This window comes from Eucyclogobius newberryi, unplaced genomic scaffold, assembly GCF_026437365.1.
Source record: "Eucyclogobius newberryi isolate DKJ021-1_F unplaced genomic scaffold, fEucNew1.0.hap1 SCAF_7, whole genome shotgun sequence".
Taxonomy (NCBI): Eukaryota; Metazoa; Chordata; class Actinopteri; order Gobiiformes; family Gobiidae; genus Eucyclogobius; species Eucyclogobius newberryi.
Window position 1 is genome coordinate 27927872 of NW_027316389.1, and position 17910 is coordinate 27945781.

General features: G+C 37.6%; 1 protein-coding gene across 2 annotated transcripts in view; it reads right to left on the bottom strand.

Moving 5' to 3' along the window:
* wnt7bb (wingless-type MMTV integration site family, member 7Bb) overlaps positions 1–17551 on the bottom strand; it is a 34500-nt gene extending 16949 nt beyond the window's left edge. The window contains exons 1-2 of one of the 2 annotated variants that reach the window (XM_072435023.1): positions 17283–17551; positions 10928–11154 (exon numbers count right to left, since the gene is read on the bottom strand). In XM_072435023.1, coding sequence (XP_072291124.1) covers positions 10928–11154; positions 17283–17353 — 298 coding nt within the window. In that variant the 5' untranslated portion in view covers positions 17354–17551. Of the gene's footprint in view, positions 1–10927; positions 11155–15475; positions 16057–17282 lie in introns of those variants that run through there. The other variant, XM_072435022.1, reaches the window with a different exon arrangement.
* Positions 17552–17910: the final 359 nt, after the last annotated feature.

Sequence of the window (17910 nt, forward strand, 5' to 3'; positions counted from 1 at the left end):
AGATTAAAAACGGCCCAAAAAATATTCTCAAGAATCTATCAGAATCTGTAATTCCTTAGGTTTTTAGAAACAAAATATGCTGTCTGCAAAGGAAACTGCAGTTTATGAAATATCCCAGATTCTTGTATTCACGGTTCGGTTAATTTATATTTTCCCTCAGAAGTTAATGCACTTGGATTTGTTCAGTGTTTTCTGGGAACTGAATCCTGATTTGAAAACTTCAAATACAAAACTAATCTCAAGTGTATTTTTCCTCCAACAACCTCCCTGACCACCATTCTTTCTTCCCTTCATTCATACAAACACAACTGCTTCACTAGACACTGGAGGTGGTGGTGGTGTTTATGGTGGTTGAACTTAACCATTACTCAGTCAGTGCCTTGATACGCACAGGTCGGCTCTTGTTCGCTGACCTCGGGGCTGAGAGATTGAACTCTTGTAATATTTCACCTGCAGCTTCCAGGTAAAGCTCACAGGGATGAAAGGAGCTGGTGGTGACAAACTGGCCTGAAAGTCAAACACAGAGGACCTAGAGTGGCTTTATGGCGAGGGGCCGTGCCGTGTGGGGCCTTTGATCCTGAGCGGAGCTATTGAAAAGTGTCTGTTTTCGGGCTCTAGTTACTGACGTGGAGTGCACTGTAAAACTGAGCTGCAGAGGCAAATAGTTATGTTTATAATATAGTAAGTATAAAGGGAAAAGGTCAATTGATTGGACCCGCCTTCAAAGGAAACACACTTAAACCTTTTACAATACGTCTCGAAACACTTCATAAAGCTAATCTAAAGCTAATCTAAAGCTAATGAGGGCATATGCGAAGCTGGTTATAATCAAGACACCAACACAAACTGCTTCTTCAACTTTATAGTGATGTAACAAACACTGGAATTGTATTGAAGCCAATCTAATTCATCACAAGACATTACGTTTCTCTCCACCTTTCATCAACAACCAGATGGATTGACTGGCTTTACACATATTTTTGCTTTTGCTGTGAGTCCATATGTAGATTACAGCTGCAACATGTGGGAACATCTGCAGTTTAGATATTTGAATTACAGTCGCAATTAACGTTTGCAAATCAGAATCAGAACATGTTCAGGATCCCATACATTTAAGAACATGTTTGTTGTATATGACATATATATGACATTATTGTATTATCATGGTTTATGAATGTGATATTGATGGGAAAAAGGTTTGCACAGTCTTAGAATTAATTCAAGGAGTTTAAATAGAAAGAGCTGGTTTCATTGGACTCTTTCAAATAGTTTTTAAATGAAGATGAAATGATCAACGTGCAAATGCTTTATTTAAGACCGTCCCTTCAGGCTGATTGACTGAGTGCATATGTGAAATGTTGTATGTTATTGTGCTTTTGTGCTGCTGCCTCTTGGCCAAGGACGCTTTTGCAAAAGAGATTTTACTCTCAATAAGTTTATTTCACCCTGGAGAGACAAAGAGACCACGAGAATGGACTGTTTAGCAAGCTTTATTCGCGAGTTATTTGGCGCTCAGACCCCGGCGGAAGACGTTGCAATCATGGGCACTCCATGATCTATTTGTATTAGATGTCTCCCCCGGAGCCTGGAGACTGGTGGTGGTAGATGTGAAGAGGAGGTAGAGGATGAGGGGAATGTAGAGGAGGAGCTGGGGAGGCGGTGGGTCGCAGTACGGTTTGAGCGGTCGAGCCATCTGCCTGAGGCTTAAATGCGACCGCCTGGTGCTGATTGGGAGCAGGGAGGAGTCACTGGGAGCGTTGATTGGAGATGAGGAGCAGGTGCGAGGGCCATGGTACAGACGCCCCCTGACCTTTCACCCTCCTTCTTTGGCCAGGAAAAACTGCATAACCTCTTTGGGATAAGCGCAGAAACCTGGGAGAGCCCATGGTGAAGGAGGGATCTGACTCTCACAGACGGACAGGCGGGCGCCCGCTTGAGTGCGATGATGGCGCTGGGGAGAGGGGTCCTTCCATGGTGGCCTTGATGTAGATGGATGGAGTTAGGTCTTCCAGGCTGAATTTACGCAGGCTTCATTTCTAAATCCTTTCTTAATAAAGGTTAAATACATTTAAATAAAACTAAACTGGTTTGTTCTATTTACATATGTTGATTAATCATGTCGATAATACTGGTGCTATTATCAAAAGCTAATGTGACAGGGCAAGAAAGACCGCCTCCAAAAGTGCTCAGAGAATGCATTAAACTTGTGGTCGTCTGATCTTCAGTTCCTGAAAAAACATGTTTTCTTCTCTCCAGACCAACACTACGGCGGGATCTCTGAGCAGAGGGAAAGGTTTAGTGTTCATAATTTGGGGGATTTGAATAAAAAAATCAAACTGGGGAGCGGAACGACGCATAGCTTTTCCCCAGTACTTGATTATGATGATTCGGAGAAGGCACTGGAACATTTGGTCCAAGGGGTGTATTCCATGATTTCATATGCCAAACCCAAGAAATCCATAATGCAGATAGACGTGGTCAGAGAACATGTTAAAATCCTCAATCACAAGCAACTAACATTACTAATGATCAAAGCCAAAGAAAGACTAAAATTGAATAAAAATGGCAGTTTGACAAAAAGGTGTTGAGAGAGAGAGGTCCAAATGGTGGACTTTTCCTATGCCTGACTGGCAGCTGAGTTGTGCAGCAGCTGTGGTGTCTGTGGTCTCCCGCGGTAACCTAGTGGGATGCTGCGAGACTCTGTGAGCTCTGTTAGAACTTAGCCCATAGTAGCTCCACTTACAGCGCACCAACAGACTTCATCAATCATGTGTATCAGGATGGGCCAGTCACACAAGGTGCACCACACAAAGAAAACATGCAAATTGGAGATCGTAACTCCAGTGAACTAAGAGCAAAGGCTGAAAGCTTTGGAATTTAACAAGTGGAACTCAATCACAGCGTTATATATGAGCCTATCAGGCAAGAGGACGTGTGTTTTATCACTTTTTTTGATACCTTTTCTATCAGAACCAGCAGTAAAGTGAACTTGTACCTAAGGTCAAGGTACATTTTGATGTCTCTGTTGGAGAAATTACCCTCTGCTTCTGAGCGTCCTTCAGTGTCGCTGTGGAAACCTGTCACAGGGACTTGCACTCCAGGACTACATTAGCTGAAAGATTGTTACTTCTTGTGGATGTTTTGGGTTGATGGGGGAAACCAGAGTGCCGACGTTTCCCCCCACACTGTGTTCCCCAGCAACATCAAATCTCTGGCGACTACAAAACTTTGAATAATGAAATGTTTACTTACTTAAACATAGCATACTTACTTAAACATAGCATCAATACCAGTAACAAACAAACAAACAAACATCACAATAAGGCATTGTCTTGTATCACGTCACATGCCAGTGTTTCTGATTTTAGGGCTGCTCAGTTTATGGGGTTTTGCCATATTGCTAAAGCGAAAATAAAGACATAGAGAGCAAGGAAAAAAATTGTTTGTGCATTGGAGCTCGTGGAAAGAAAGTCATCAACCACACTGCACTGAACAAATGTCATCACGGCAATATTTAACATCAACTGTCCAGTCAAACTTGACCTAGATCATGCCTCGTCATTATTTACTCACACGTTCAAATCCATTTGTGCCGATCCACGCTGGAAACCAAACCAAACTGTGCCAGACTTTAGGTTCATGTGTATTTATCCATGACCCACTCTTCCATACATATCTTAAGTGCCTCCATTATCCATGATCCACTATTCAACATACAGTCATATCCATACGTGGGAAAGAGCTTGATAAACCTTGTTGTTTAAGTGGAAAGACATCTGTGTTAAAAGTGCCTACTTCCAAAATCACTGCACATTCCAACCACTATTAAGAATGTATGACGTACGGCTTCTCTATGTTTACCAACCCATAGCAACTTTCAATCCGTTCAAAGGCCCAACAAGCCAGCGATGAGAAAAAACGACTCAAGCTCCATTAAAAAAGAAAGCAGTGCCTTTAGAACAAAGAGAAATGAGACGAGCGATTGCGAGCAGAACTAACACTTTAAACGCACACCCAGACCACAGTTCGCAACAAAGCCTCTTCTAAATGTAAGAAAATCCATAAAAGTCACTGTAAACCAAATGTGATTCTAAAGAGGTCTGTGGAGTGCAGAGTTTCTCAAACAAAAGCATGCTTAATGTAAATGTTTGCCTGCTTGAAGATGTTTTGTGCTTGTGTGCATGAGCCGTGGACCCAACCGATCTCGCCCAATTGACAACAGATGTGTCCCACCGTGTTCGCTCACCGAGCTCTGTCTGAAATAGCATAATTAGTTGTCTTTTTATTTGTGATATCATTTTTCAGCTGTGTGTTTTTCTCATTAGAGCATCTTCTCGGTTAAAGCTGTTAACCAAGTGCTTCATGATTGACAATCCACACAAACCAGAGCACTGAAGATGTGCACTGAGGTTTAAGTAAAACTGTAGTATTAATATACACAAAAAGTACAATGCACAAGTTCTTTTAGCTGTTGATTTTACCAACAAAGCAACTGGAAGCTTTTAAGAATCGCAGTAAAGCCGTTAAACAAACCATACAACTCCCAAATATTCAGTTTAGGAATAGTAAGATTAAAGACTGCAGTATGTAGGTTGTCTCAGATACAATCAATACATAAAAATGAAACAAAAAATAAATAAATACTAAAACCAGAATCAAAACTAGATGGTCATTTGAACAGGTCTCAAAAGCAAAAATCACAAATGGGATCAAATGTGACTTTTCCTGACTAGTTTTAGAATGGTCCATATCTATATTAAAATGAGTGTAAGAGGACATGGTTTTATTAAATAATCTATTATTACATCTATAGTCTAAATAAAATGTATCAAAATATGTAGTATCAAGCCTTTACCTCAGTATTGAATGGGACAATATATAAAATTGTGTCATAGTGAAAAACAATTTATGATAATATCACAATAATTATTTAAATTGATTTTAAAAAGATGATTGATTTGAATACATAGCATTATAATATTGTCAGTAAGTTGCATTATAATATTGTCAGTAAGTTGCATTATAATATTGTGAGTAAGTTGCATTATAATACTGTGAGTAAGTTGCATTATAATACTGTGAGTAAGTTACATTATAATACTGTGAGTAAGTTGCATTATAATACTGTGAGTAAGTTGCATTATAATACTGTGAGTAAGTTGCATTATAATACTGTGAGTAAGTTGCATTATAATACTGTGAGTAAGTTGCATTATAATACTGTGAGTAAGTTGCATTATAATACTGTGAGTAAGTTGCATTATAATACTGTGAGTAAGTTGCATTATAATACTGTGAGTAAGTTGCATTATAATACTGTGAGTAAGTTGCATTATAATACTGTGAGTAAGTTGCATTATAATACTGTGAGTAAGTTGCATTATAATACTGTGAGTAAGTTGCGTTATAATACTGTGAGTAAGTTGCATTATAATACTGTGAGTAAGTTGCATTATAATACTGTGAGTAAGTTGCGTTATAATACTGTGAGTAAGTTGCATTATAATACTGTGAGTAAGTTGCATTATAATACTGTGAGTAAGTTGCATTATAATACTGTGAGTAAGTTGCATTATAATACTGTGAGTAAGTTGCATTATAATATTGTGAGTAAGTTGCATTATAATACTGTGAGTAAGTTGCATTATAATACTGTGAGTAAGTTGCGTTATAATACTGTGAGTAAGTTGCATTATAATACTGTGAGTAAGTTGCATTATAATACTGTGAGTAAGTTGCATTATAATACTGTGAGTAAGTTGCATTATAATACTGTGAGTAAGTTGCATTATAATACTGTGAGTAAGTTGCATTATAATACTGTGAGTAAGTTGCATTATAATACTGTGAGTAAGTTGCATTATAATACTGTGAGTAAGTTACATTATAATACTGTGAGTAAGTTGCATTATAATACTGTGAGTAAGTTGCGTTATAATACTGTGAGTAAGTTACATTATAATACTGTGAGTAAGTTGCATTATAATACTGTGAGTAAGTTGCGTTATAATACTGTGAGTAAGTTGCATTATAATACTGTGAGTAAGTTGCATTATAATACTGTGAGTAAGTTGCATTATAATACTGTGAGTAAGTTGCATAGTTATAAATACAACGATTATAGAATTGTACCTTTTCTAAGTGAAAACAACAACAATGTAGATGAGAATATCGTGCAGAAGTGACTTTGATCACATGATTTGGAGGTAAAATGATGATTATCTTTGTTGGCGATTATACAAAATGTACCATTTTAACACTATAAAAGATATTATTTTTTAATGTCCCATCCTTTGTATTAAAATTGTGAAATTGGCTTGAATTGGACTGGTAAAAATGCATTTGAAATGTTGTCACGAAATAACAATTTCCGAAACTCCATTTGCGATATTCTCAAATCAAAGTAAATGGATGGGGAGGGATTTGGCCTCTTTAAGCGCTGTCAAGTGGTTACTCAACAAACATTGAGAGAAACTGCATGTTCCTGCATTGACTGGAGACCGTGTGATGTGTGGAGCTCGGGTTTGGCTACAGAGCAGCCATATTTCATGCAGCTCAGAGGGCGGGCGCTGGTACCACATTTTTAAGATTTGTTAGACAATAGGATGGCTCAAAACACAAATTATAACTGTCATTTTAGTTTTATTATGACTATTATTATTGGCAGGTCGTTCTCTTTGTGAGCACACACATAATTTGACTGTAAAAATATTCTAACCACATCTTGTTCTAAATCTTCGCTGGTTTAAACTTGGGGCTTGTTTGTTTCAGAGTGTAATGTAAGCACTAGTATGTTTATAGGATGTGAATCAGTCCTGGGCTTTCACTGCAGCAGACCTAAACTACGCTTGTTTTGAGTCAATATACTTGAAGATTTAACATATTTTTATATAAATGACTGTTTTGGACATGTTGTATTTACTTCTGTTTTTCCTAACATCGTCTAATTGGTCCAGATGCCCTGCAGACTGAACAGGACACGGCTACACCACCCCAGAAGGCAAGTTCTGAAGTTCATATTTGGATTATACTTCTGAAGTTCATAGTTGGATTATACTTCTGAAGTTCATAGTTGGATTATACTTTTGAAGTTCATAGTTGAATTATAGTTTTGAAGTTCATATTTGGATTATATTAATGAAGTTCATATTTGGATTATAGTTTTGAAGTTCATAGTTGGATTATAGTTTTGAAGTTCATAGTTGGATTATACTTTTGAAGTTCATAGTTGGATTATAGTTTTGAAGTTCATAGTTGGATTATACTTTTGAAGTTCATAGTTGAATTATAGTTTTGAAGTTCATATTTGGATTATATTAATGAAGTTCATATTTGGATTATAGTTTTGAAGTTCATATTTGGATTATACTTTTGAAGTTCATAGTTGGATTATAGTTTTGAAGTTCATATTTGGATTATAGTTTTGAAGTTCATAGTTGGATTATACTTTTGAAGTTCATATTTGGATTATACTTTTGAAGTTCATATTTGGATTATACTTTTGAAGTTCATATTTGGATTATAGTTCTGAAGTTCATATTTGGATTATACTTTTGAAGTTCATATTTGGATTATAGTTTTGAAGTTCATATTTGGATTATAGTTTTGAAGTTCATAGTTGGATTATACTTTTGAAGTTCATATTTGGATTATACTTTTGAAGTTCATATTTGGATTATACTTTTGAAGTTCATATTTGGATTATACTTTTGAAGTTCATATTTGGATTATAGTTCTGAAGTTCATATTTGGATTATACTTTTGAAGTTCATATTTGGATTATACTTTTGAAGTTCATATTTGGATTATACTTTTTAAATTCATATTTGGATTATACTTTTGAAGTTCATATTTGGATTATACTTTTGAAGTTCATAGTTGGATTATACTTTTTAAATTCATATTTGGATTATACTTTTGAAGTTCATATTTGGATTATACTTTTGAAGTTCATATTTTGATTATAGTTCTGAAGTTCATATTTGGATTATACTTTTGAAGTTCATATTTGGATTATCGTTTTGAAGTTCATATTTGGATTATACTTTTGAAGTTCATATTTGGATTATGCTTTTGAAGTTCATAGTTGGATTATAGTTTTGAAGTTCATAGTTGGATTATAGTTTTGAAGTTCATATTTGGATTATACTTTTGAAGTTCATAGTTGGATTATACTTTTGAAGTTCATATTTGGATTATACTTTTGAAGTTCATAGTTGGATTATACTTTTGAAGTTCATATTTGGATTATACTTTTGAAGTTCATATTTGGATTATACTTTTGAAGTTCATAGTTGGATTATAGTTCTGAAGTTCATATTTGGATTATACTTTTGAAGTTCATATTTGGATTATACTTTTGAAGTTCATATTTGGATTATACTTTTGAAGTTCATATTTGGATTATACTTTTGAAGTTCATATTTGGATTATAGTTTTGAAGTTCATAGTTGGATTATACTTTTCAAGTTCATAATTGGATTATAGTTTTGAAGTTCATATTTGGATTATACTTTTGAAGTTCATAGTTGGATTATACTTTTGAAGTTCATATTTGGATTATACTTTTGAAGTTCATATTTGGATTATAGTTCTGAAGTTCATATTTGGATTATACTTTTGAAGTTCATATTTGGATTATACTTTTGAAGTTCATAGTTGGATTATACTTTTTAAATTCATATTTGGATTATACTTTTGAAGTTCATATTTTGATTTAACTTTGGAAGTTCATATTTGGATTATACTTTTGAAGTTCATATTTGGATTATACTTTTGAAGTTCATAGTTGGATTATACTTTTGAAGTTCATATTTGGATTATACTTTTGAAGTTCATATTTGGATTATAGTTCTGAAGTTCATATTTGGATTATACTTTTGAAGTTCATATTTGGATTATGCTTTTGAAGTTCATAGTTGGATTATACTTTTGAAGTTCATAGTTGGATTATAGTTTTGAAGTTCATATTTGGATTATACTTTTGAAGTTCATAGTTGGATTATACTTTTGAAGTTCATAGTTGGATTATAGTTTTGAAGTTCATATTTGGATTATACTTTTGAAGTTCATAGTTGGATTATACTTTTGAAGTTCATATTTGGATTATACTTTTGAAGTTCATAGTTGGATTATACTTTTGAAGTTCATATTTGGATTATACTTTTGAAGTTCATATTTGGATTATACTTTTGAAGTTCATATTTGGATTATACTTTTGAAGTTCATAGTTGGATTATAGTTTTGAAGTTCATATTTGGATTATACTTTTGAAGTTCATAGTTGGATTATAGTTTTGAAGTTCATAGTTGGATTATAGTTTTGAAGTTCATATTTGGATTATACTTTTGAAGTTCATAGTTGGATTATACTTTTGAAGTTCATATTTGGATTATACTTTTGAAGTTCATAGTTGGATTATAGTTTTGAAGTTCATATTTGGATTATACTTTTGAAGTTCATAGTTGGATTATACTTTTGAAGTTCATATTTGGATTATACTTTTGAAGTTCATAGTTGGATTATACTTTTGAAGTTCATATTTGGATTATACTTTTGAAGTTCATAGTTGGATTATACTTTTGAAGTTCATATTTGGATTATACTTTTGAAGTTCATAGTTGGATTATACTTTTGAAGTTCATATTTGGATTATACTTTTGAAGTTCATATTTGGATTATACTTTTGAAGTTCATAGTTGGATTATACTTTTGAAGTTCATAGTTGGATTATAGTTCTGAAGTTCATATTTGGATTATACTTTTGAAGTTCATATTTGGATTATACTTTTGAAGTTCATATTTGGATTATAGTTTTGAAGTTCATATTTGGATTATACTTTTGAAGTTCATAGTTGGATTATACTTTTTAAATTCATATTTGGATTATACTTTTGAAGTTCATATTTTGATTTAACTTTGGAAGTTCATATTTGGATTATACTTTTGAAGTTCATATTTGGATTATACTTTTGAAGTTCATAGTTGGATTATACTTTTGAAGTTCATATTTGGATTATACTTTTGAAGTTCATATTTGGATTATAGTTCTGAAGTTCATATTTGGATTATACTTTTGAAGTTCAAATTTGGATTATAGTTTTGAAGTTCATAGTTGGATTATAGTTTTGAAGTTCATATTTGGATTATACTTTTGAAGTTCATAGTTGGATTATAGTTTTGAAGTTCATATTTGGATTATACTTTTGAAGTTCATAGTTGGATTATACTTTTGAAGTTCATATTTGGATTATACTTTTGAAGTTCATAGTTGGATTATACTTTTGAAGTTCATATTTGGATTATACTTTTGAAGTTCATATTTGGATTATACTTTTGAAGTTCATAGTTGGATTATACTTTTGAAGTTCATATTTGGATTATACTTTTGAAGTTCATATTTGGATTATACTTTTGAAGTTCATATTTGGATTATACTTTTGAAGTTCATAGTTGGATTATACTTTTGAAGTTCATAGTTGGATCATGCCCCATCAATTCATATGATTGAATATTTTACAAGAGATTTCTTACTAATGTTTAGAATTGGGGAATAACATAATATTGTGGAATATTTCCTCATGTCTTGTTGATGTTATGCTCGTTTGTTCATCGTAAAACTAAGTACAGGGATGTGGGCGGGAATAGGGGTTAGGTGAAAACAGGGCGTTGCAGGAAAATACAGGCGTTACTCAAACATGCAGGAATCTTTAAAAAATACAAATCTGAATAAACTGATGATGAGGAAACAGGTTGTAACAAGTTTAAAAGCTCATTAAAGTGGATTTGGCACAATATGTCTCCTTTAACAGAATTCCAAGACACATTGCATAGAAACCAATGCTACTATGCTCTTCTTTTTGTATTTATTCTTTTGCAATGCACAAAATCTTGACTCACAACACACGCTGCTAGGAGCCAGACTGACCTACTCGCAGCTCTTGCCCGAACACCGTCCTCTCTCCCAGCGCCGAGCAGTTCCAGCGGCCGTAGCGAAACTGGTACTGGCACTCGTTGATCCCCATCTGAGCGCCCTCGCCCACCACGATGATGGCGTCCGGCCGACTCTGGCAGATGGCCCGCTGTCGGGGGGCCAATCCGGGGATCTTATTACAGATGATGTTGGCACCCAGAGCGACCACGGACGACAGGGCCCTGCAACGACGCACAGGAGACCATGAGCGGAGACGGACACCAAACGATATATGAGAAAGTATGACACAGTTTTTGAAGTGAAGATACAGTTACAATGACTTACTGGAACTTGGGAAAAACACCATGGAAGGTTTTGGAATGCTTCAGTAATAAGCTAGTGTTTATGTTTATTAATGTTGTATTACTGCTACTACTATAGTTTAGATCAGGCATGTCTAAACTAGGGCCCAGGGGCCAAATGCGGCCCTCAGTCCAATTTTTGTTGGCCCTCCAGCTTCCTGCTATGTCGGCCCAAACAACAAAAACTAGTACTTTTTACTGTGAAATTGGGAAAATTCAGGCAAATTTTTGTTATACCAATGTTAATATTAATGTTCCAAGTATAATTAAAGGTGTGGAGGCTCATTGCAATTATGTCAAATGCAAAAATGAAATGATTCACTTTGTCATTCAACAAATTCGACATTGTCAAGTTGTTTGTGGCCCTCTGCCCCGTTTAAGTTTCAAAATGCGGCCCTTGGTGAAAAAAGTTTGGACACCCCTGGTTTGGATCAAGCATTATAAGATTAATTTACATTACTCAAGATATAGCACTTGGGAACTTGGAACTTAATGATGTAGGTGTAGTCCAAGTATTTATTTCACTTTATTTCACAAGAATCTAAACTTTTGATAGAAATGTATCGTTAAATGTCTATACAATGTCATCATAGAACAGTTCATATCATACATTTCTGGCCAAACTGTATTTGTTAATTCAAGCCTTGTTGTCCAATGTTTCAACTTCATAGCTAAAAGTGTTTCTTCAGATTGTCTGTGGTGACGTGTGGAGCATTTTATAGCTGTTTTTTTTGTTTTTTGGTGTGTTTTTTTTACGAAAGGATTGGATTAAAGGTCCATCAAACCCCGTAATCCAACATCAACCTTTTTAAACAGTAGAGGGAAAGTTGTGTTCCACATGGGTTTGGATGGTGGTACTTTGAGTAATGACTTGGTTTTGCGTTAATTGTTAGGTAACGCAGCGGCGCGAGGACACGCCAAGAAGCACATCCACTTGCTCTGTATCGTATGATGTAAAGCCACAACTTTTACTTCAAAACCAAATGTCACACAAAATATTATTAGTTATGACCTGTTTGAAACATATTTCACGTCTAAAGTGCGGAGGATAAATTTCACAAATGGGCTTTCATTCAGATCGCTGTGTGTGTGGAAACTATGCACACTGAGGCTTTCAACACAGGTTTGTGGATTGTTATTGTGCATTGAGTAAAATGACACCCCGACCTCATCACGTCTGCTCAGTCAATGTGATAATATCAAAACACATGTCGAGCAGTGGGGTTTGTGACCACGGGCAAAGCCAAAACAGATTACAGCAAAGCACCACTGTGTTTATAGCCGCGCAGACCCTGTAGACACATACTTTTCAAACATGTCAGACGCGAGGAGCCATAAATGAGTTCGGACAAATAACTGCATCTTTGAAGTGTGACGTATGAAAGGGCTTCACCACAATCAGGGATATATCCAATGTAGACTGGAGCGCCGAAAAGCAACAACCGAATTTGAGGAAAAAATCAAATAAAACAGGCTTTAGATCTTTAAGCTCGGTTTGTGAGATGTTACAATGTTTTACAAAAGGTCTTGACAGGAAAAGCGGGCGTAGTGAAAAACAGTTCTAGTATTCTCACTTACTACTAACTAAGGGGTGGGCGATATTGACTAAAATTAATATCTCGATTTTTTTTTTAACAATACCGATAGAATATGTCAATTAAACAGAAATGTGTTTAAAAAGTGTGTTCGTTGAGGTTTAATTATCAAACAAATGTGAAATGTCTGTAAAAATGTATCACAAAAGTGCATCATATCACAATATTATATACTCAATATTCAACTAACAATATTTTTATATATAGCACCTTCTACACTCAATACCGATTTCAATACAAGAATGATAATAAAAAAAAGCTACAAAATAGTCGTACTTTGTCTTTGGTATTATGTCTTAGATAAAGCGTAAGCTCATTATAAACTATTCAGGAAAGGTTACATTTTGTCCAGTTTATGTGCTTTTTTTGTATCAATACCTGTCCAAATTCATATCTTGTTTCAATACTTTTGACCCTAGCAACCCTATTCCCATTATGAAAAAAAATATTCAATTAATGACACCTCTGTTTAAGAAAATAGAGCAAAATGTAAGTAAAATCCTGATACATCAGCATTTACATATTCTATTCCTTCTCAATTCATGCCATTGTTTAGCATATTGTTATTTACAACCAGGTATTTAGTATTGAACATATTTTATTCAATACGTATTTTCCTATAAGTGCCATAGTCTGTCCTTAGATAGAAAAGAAAGATAAATCATTTCCTAATGTCTTCATACTTCATACAAACTTAGAGCACTCTTATAAAGTGCTAAGAAGTGGAATTTAGTGCAGTGTGCGCTCCAGTCAAACCTCCACATTCAGCTCTGTGAAACATGCAGCGTGGCTAGAGTCAGGTGCATTTAGGGCCCACTGTAAACAGCAGCGCTCCGTGATCCTGTGTGCGCTTAAACAGGCGTGAACTCCTCTGACCCCTGTGACCCCGCTGAGCACTGTCGTCCCCGGCAACAAAGGAACATCTCCTCTGTGCAAAGTGAAAGGGACTCGGGGCTGTTTGGACATAATGGGTAAATTCACAGAGGAGACGTGACTTGGTTGAGTTGGTTGAGGTATTGACAGATGATTCTTGGTTTAGCAAAGTTAAGCTCTGGGATAATGCACTTTTGTCTTTTGAAAACTTTAACTAGTGTTCATTTTGTTATTGTTTAGGCTTGGTTTAATTGGTGTTAACTTCTAGTTTAGACATCATTTACAAGATCTTGCAAGATAAGATTACAATACAAGATGAAAAAGGATTTTGTGAGATGTTTTTTACAACATAACATACATTTGGCTTTAGAGCAAAATACAGTCATCTTTCAAATGTTTGCATCCCCCTTGTGCTCAAATGTTTGCTCAGCTCGTGGATATCAGAGGACACTTAGAAACCCAGACAACTAATGACCCGGGTGAAAATATGGAGCTGCTGCAGCTGAAAACAATAAGTGCAGCATGTGGCTGGGTGGGACCCTCAAATACATTATCACTATTACATTCTTGTATACCATTTATAACATATGCTCGCATGTAGTAAACCCTGACATAAATACCTTATTAAATGCTTTGACAGATTATTTTGTGTTATAGAACATGTCAAGAATTATGTGACCTTAACTATTATATTTCTAAAGCAAGAGCATCAACAACCTCCTCCTTCATCACACAAAACACTTTGAAGCCATGAACTGACACACTATTAAACTACCAGGCATGCATCCTCTGCCCAGGAATGCACTCAGGAGGGAAAAAATACCAAAGACGCAAGTTTCTGCTGTCAAGTGAATAAAAGCTCTTCTTTTTCTGAGGTTATACAAAATTAAGTGTTAAATAGTTTCTCTCTGAGCTGTCCATTTGCCAATATCACCAGCTGGAGAAGGTTCTAGCTCCTTTGGCATTAGTTAACCATAGGACTATTTAAATGCTCTTTTTACTAAATGTGGTGACCAGACTGAACAGTGGGCTCATGTGGAATTATCCAAAGAAACACCGGTGTGGCTTCAATGTTGGAGCCATCACTAAACATAGCCGCGCAGCCCACTTTCAGCTGCAGACCAAAACCACATCTATTTGAGCGTCAGCTTTGGGGTCGCTCCTCCGCGCGGCGCACGGCTCACTAATTCTTTGGAAAGCATTTAAGGAAGCTAGTCATTCTCATTTAATGCTAAAGCCTCAACGTATTACCATGTCCATCAAGTGCACACTGGCACATTATTGGGTCTGGGTTTGGTACCCATGCGTGAGGTAACGCACTTGGGGCGCGCGCTCACCGGTCAGCGGCTCCACACAGACTGCATCCGATTGTCTTGAACATCTCTGCCACTCCGTGGCCAAAGTCTGCCCAAGAAATGCTACACATACATTTATTTATACATCTAATCATGTGAATAAAGTAAGCTCCACCTGGTCTAATGCGCAGAATGTTTTACTGTTTTCCCTCCGGTGTTAAAAGAATTGAGAGCGTGTTTGATTTAAGAACATGCCACAAAGCACAATATTGTGCGTCTGCGTCCACATGGCACACACTGTCACAGAAAGGACTGATGGCCCACAGAAAGCTAGAGAAATGCTCTGAGAAGAGAGAAGTTGTTGATAAGTCCTGAATCCCTCCCGTGTGTCCGGTGGCGGAGGACAAGTGCGCGTGTGCATTGATTGGCTGGACTTACAGGTAGCTGCCGCTCGTGAGGATGAGGAAGATCTGCGGGTAGTAGACTGACAGCAGCACACTGCGCGACGAGAAGATGATCATGTTGACATGGAGCAAACGGCCGCGTGCGGCTCGAGTCAGAGGAAAACGCAGGTTCTGTTAATCCTCGGCTTTAAGTTCCGTTTGAGCTCAATCACGGAGAGACGTGGTGCGCGTGCTGCTCGTGTTTGCGGGCTTTACGCGGCTCTACGCAGCTCCCAGCTCCCGGTGCCGTGCGCGCGCTGACAGCGGCTGTGTCATGTCTGAGCTCAGCGGGCGGACTATGAGGATGATGATGCTTTTAGGGCTCGTGCATGGCAGAGAAGTGCCTCGCGCTGCTCTCGGGAGAGACGCGACTGCCATTGGGCAGAGACGCGCTACAATCCGCCCCCTTGGCCACAATGGGACAATAGGGTGACACTGATCTGATCCGCGTTAGACGAGAACGAGGTTTCATTCATCATCATTCAGCTTGTCATCAACCAGCCCCTGTGGCGGCCGCGAGCCCGGAAACAGAGCCTGCCCTCCACAAGTCCGTGCGTAAAGCTCCCACCTTATCCACGGTCACGGCGGGCGTCGAGCTCTCGTGCTGCGCCTCTGCTTTTTTAGCTTTATGGAGGTGGAAAGAAAGTCATCATCTAGCCAAGTCTGTAGGTGGTAAAGTATAAAGTCTTATTAAAACAGGCATGGGTTATAATAAGCGTTATAATAAGAGTTATAACAAGCCCATACATGAATAGTGACGATTGTATTGTTTAACCCAAAGTGCTTTCATGGCCACTTTTCACAATTCCATATGGTTTTGAGTGTCTTCAGATGTGCACCATAATTAGAGACCTATAGGTCTATTTAGACAGTGGTATGGATGAAGATGCATAATAAAAAGAAATTCAGATCAGCTCAAACCCAGTTATAAGATAAGATAATCCTTTATTGTCCCACATGGGGACATTTCGGTTAAATATATCGGGTCTGCATCGCGACTGTGTCAGCAGCACCTGCAGGATCAACAGAGTCTGTGACTGATGGAGGAGAGTTCTACTGCATGAATGAGAAGAACATATGCCAATGCATGGTCATCACTATAGCCTTTAAGATATAAAATAAAACAACATTAATTCATGCGTAACTATTCTATTTATAAGCCCACACATCAACATGAACTGAATATATAAAGGAAGCTTTGAAAAAGCACCTAGCCTCATTCAGTGTCGGCCTCTTGTGGGTGCAGGACATTCCCATCCATTCCCTGCCTGACTTGCCTGAGGCCTAATTCCATAAGCAAATGCAGTTACCAACCTCACACACAAGCCGTTTCTGCAAAACATTTCACACATTGGATCTGGCCGACAGGGTTTCATACTTTAAAACGTCTCGATAGAATTGGCTTTAGCTTAAGTGTAATCCACTTCCTTCTTTTTAAGCATCAAGGTGAGCTATTATTGCAAAGCAGGTAAAAAGTCCGTGAGGGCCGTGGAATGTGGAAATACAGCTCACTGCGCCGCTATTAATGAAGGAATGCGGCGCTGCGGCGCTTTTGGAGCAGATTCAGCGGCTCATGTGCTCTTTTGTCACAAAGACAATCTCTTATTTAAAGTAAGCCTACACTATCTGTCTCAAGTGGTGCCTCTCACACTGCGATGCACGACCTCAACAACAGCCCCCCCTTACATGAGCGCTTCAGAGCCACAGTGTGAGGTCACGGAGGGCGACACAGGCTGCACTTCTCCCTGCGGTGCCTCTGTAACTGTAAATGTGCTGGATCAGAGGGAACAGCAATGACTCACCCGAGTTTCAGGTACAATATACCAAAACACAGGAACACGTAGAGACTCCGCTTTCGGGGGGGTTTGTGCATGATCGGTGGTCCTCAGGCCATGCACTGCAAATGTAGAGGTTGTGCACAGTCGCGTTCACATTGGAGACGTCCCTAACCCTTCCAAATGGACGTACAGCTTCTGTTTCCGAGCACGTCGAGCTGAATTCTCTGGTTAGTGTCCACTCGTGCCAAATCCATCCTACAGAGCACAGGTGCGATCCTGACCGTGCTCCGTGTCTCAAAGCAGCAATGATGGTCAGTCACGGGGCTTGATGCTCTTGTTTTGTTGGTTGCAGGTGGAATGCTCCTGTAGATGTCATGCCTCTGCACCAGAGTCTGAACTGCTCTTGTTGTGAGGCAGCTCGGCGCAGTGCCCGCTGGTGAGTGCGCACACAGGTAATGTGCGTTCAGGTAACACAGGTCTACCTCCTCCTCCTCCTGAGCGGGGAAAGGAGAGCCAATGGGGAGGGCCTCTCTCCAGGCCACACGTGCTGCAGTGCAACACAAAACTCAAGACAAACGACCTGAAATGTCTTTTATAGGCCTTTGGAGCAGGCTAGGCTGGGCCTGTAACAATAGGCTTTGCCTCAGTAGAC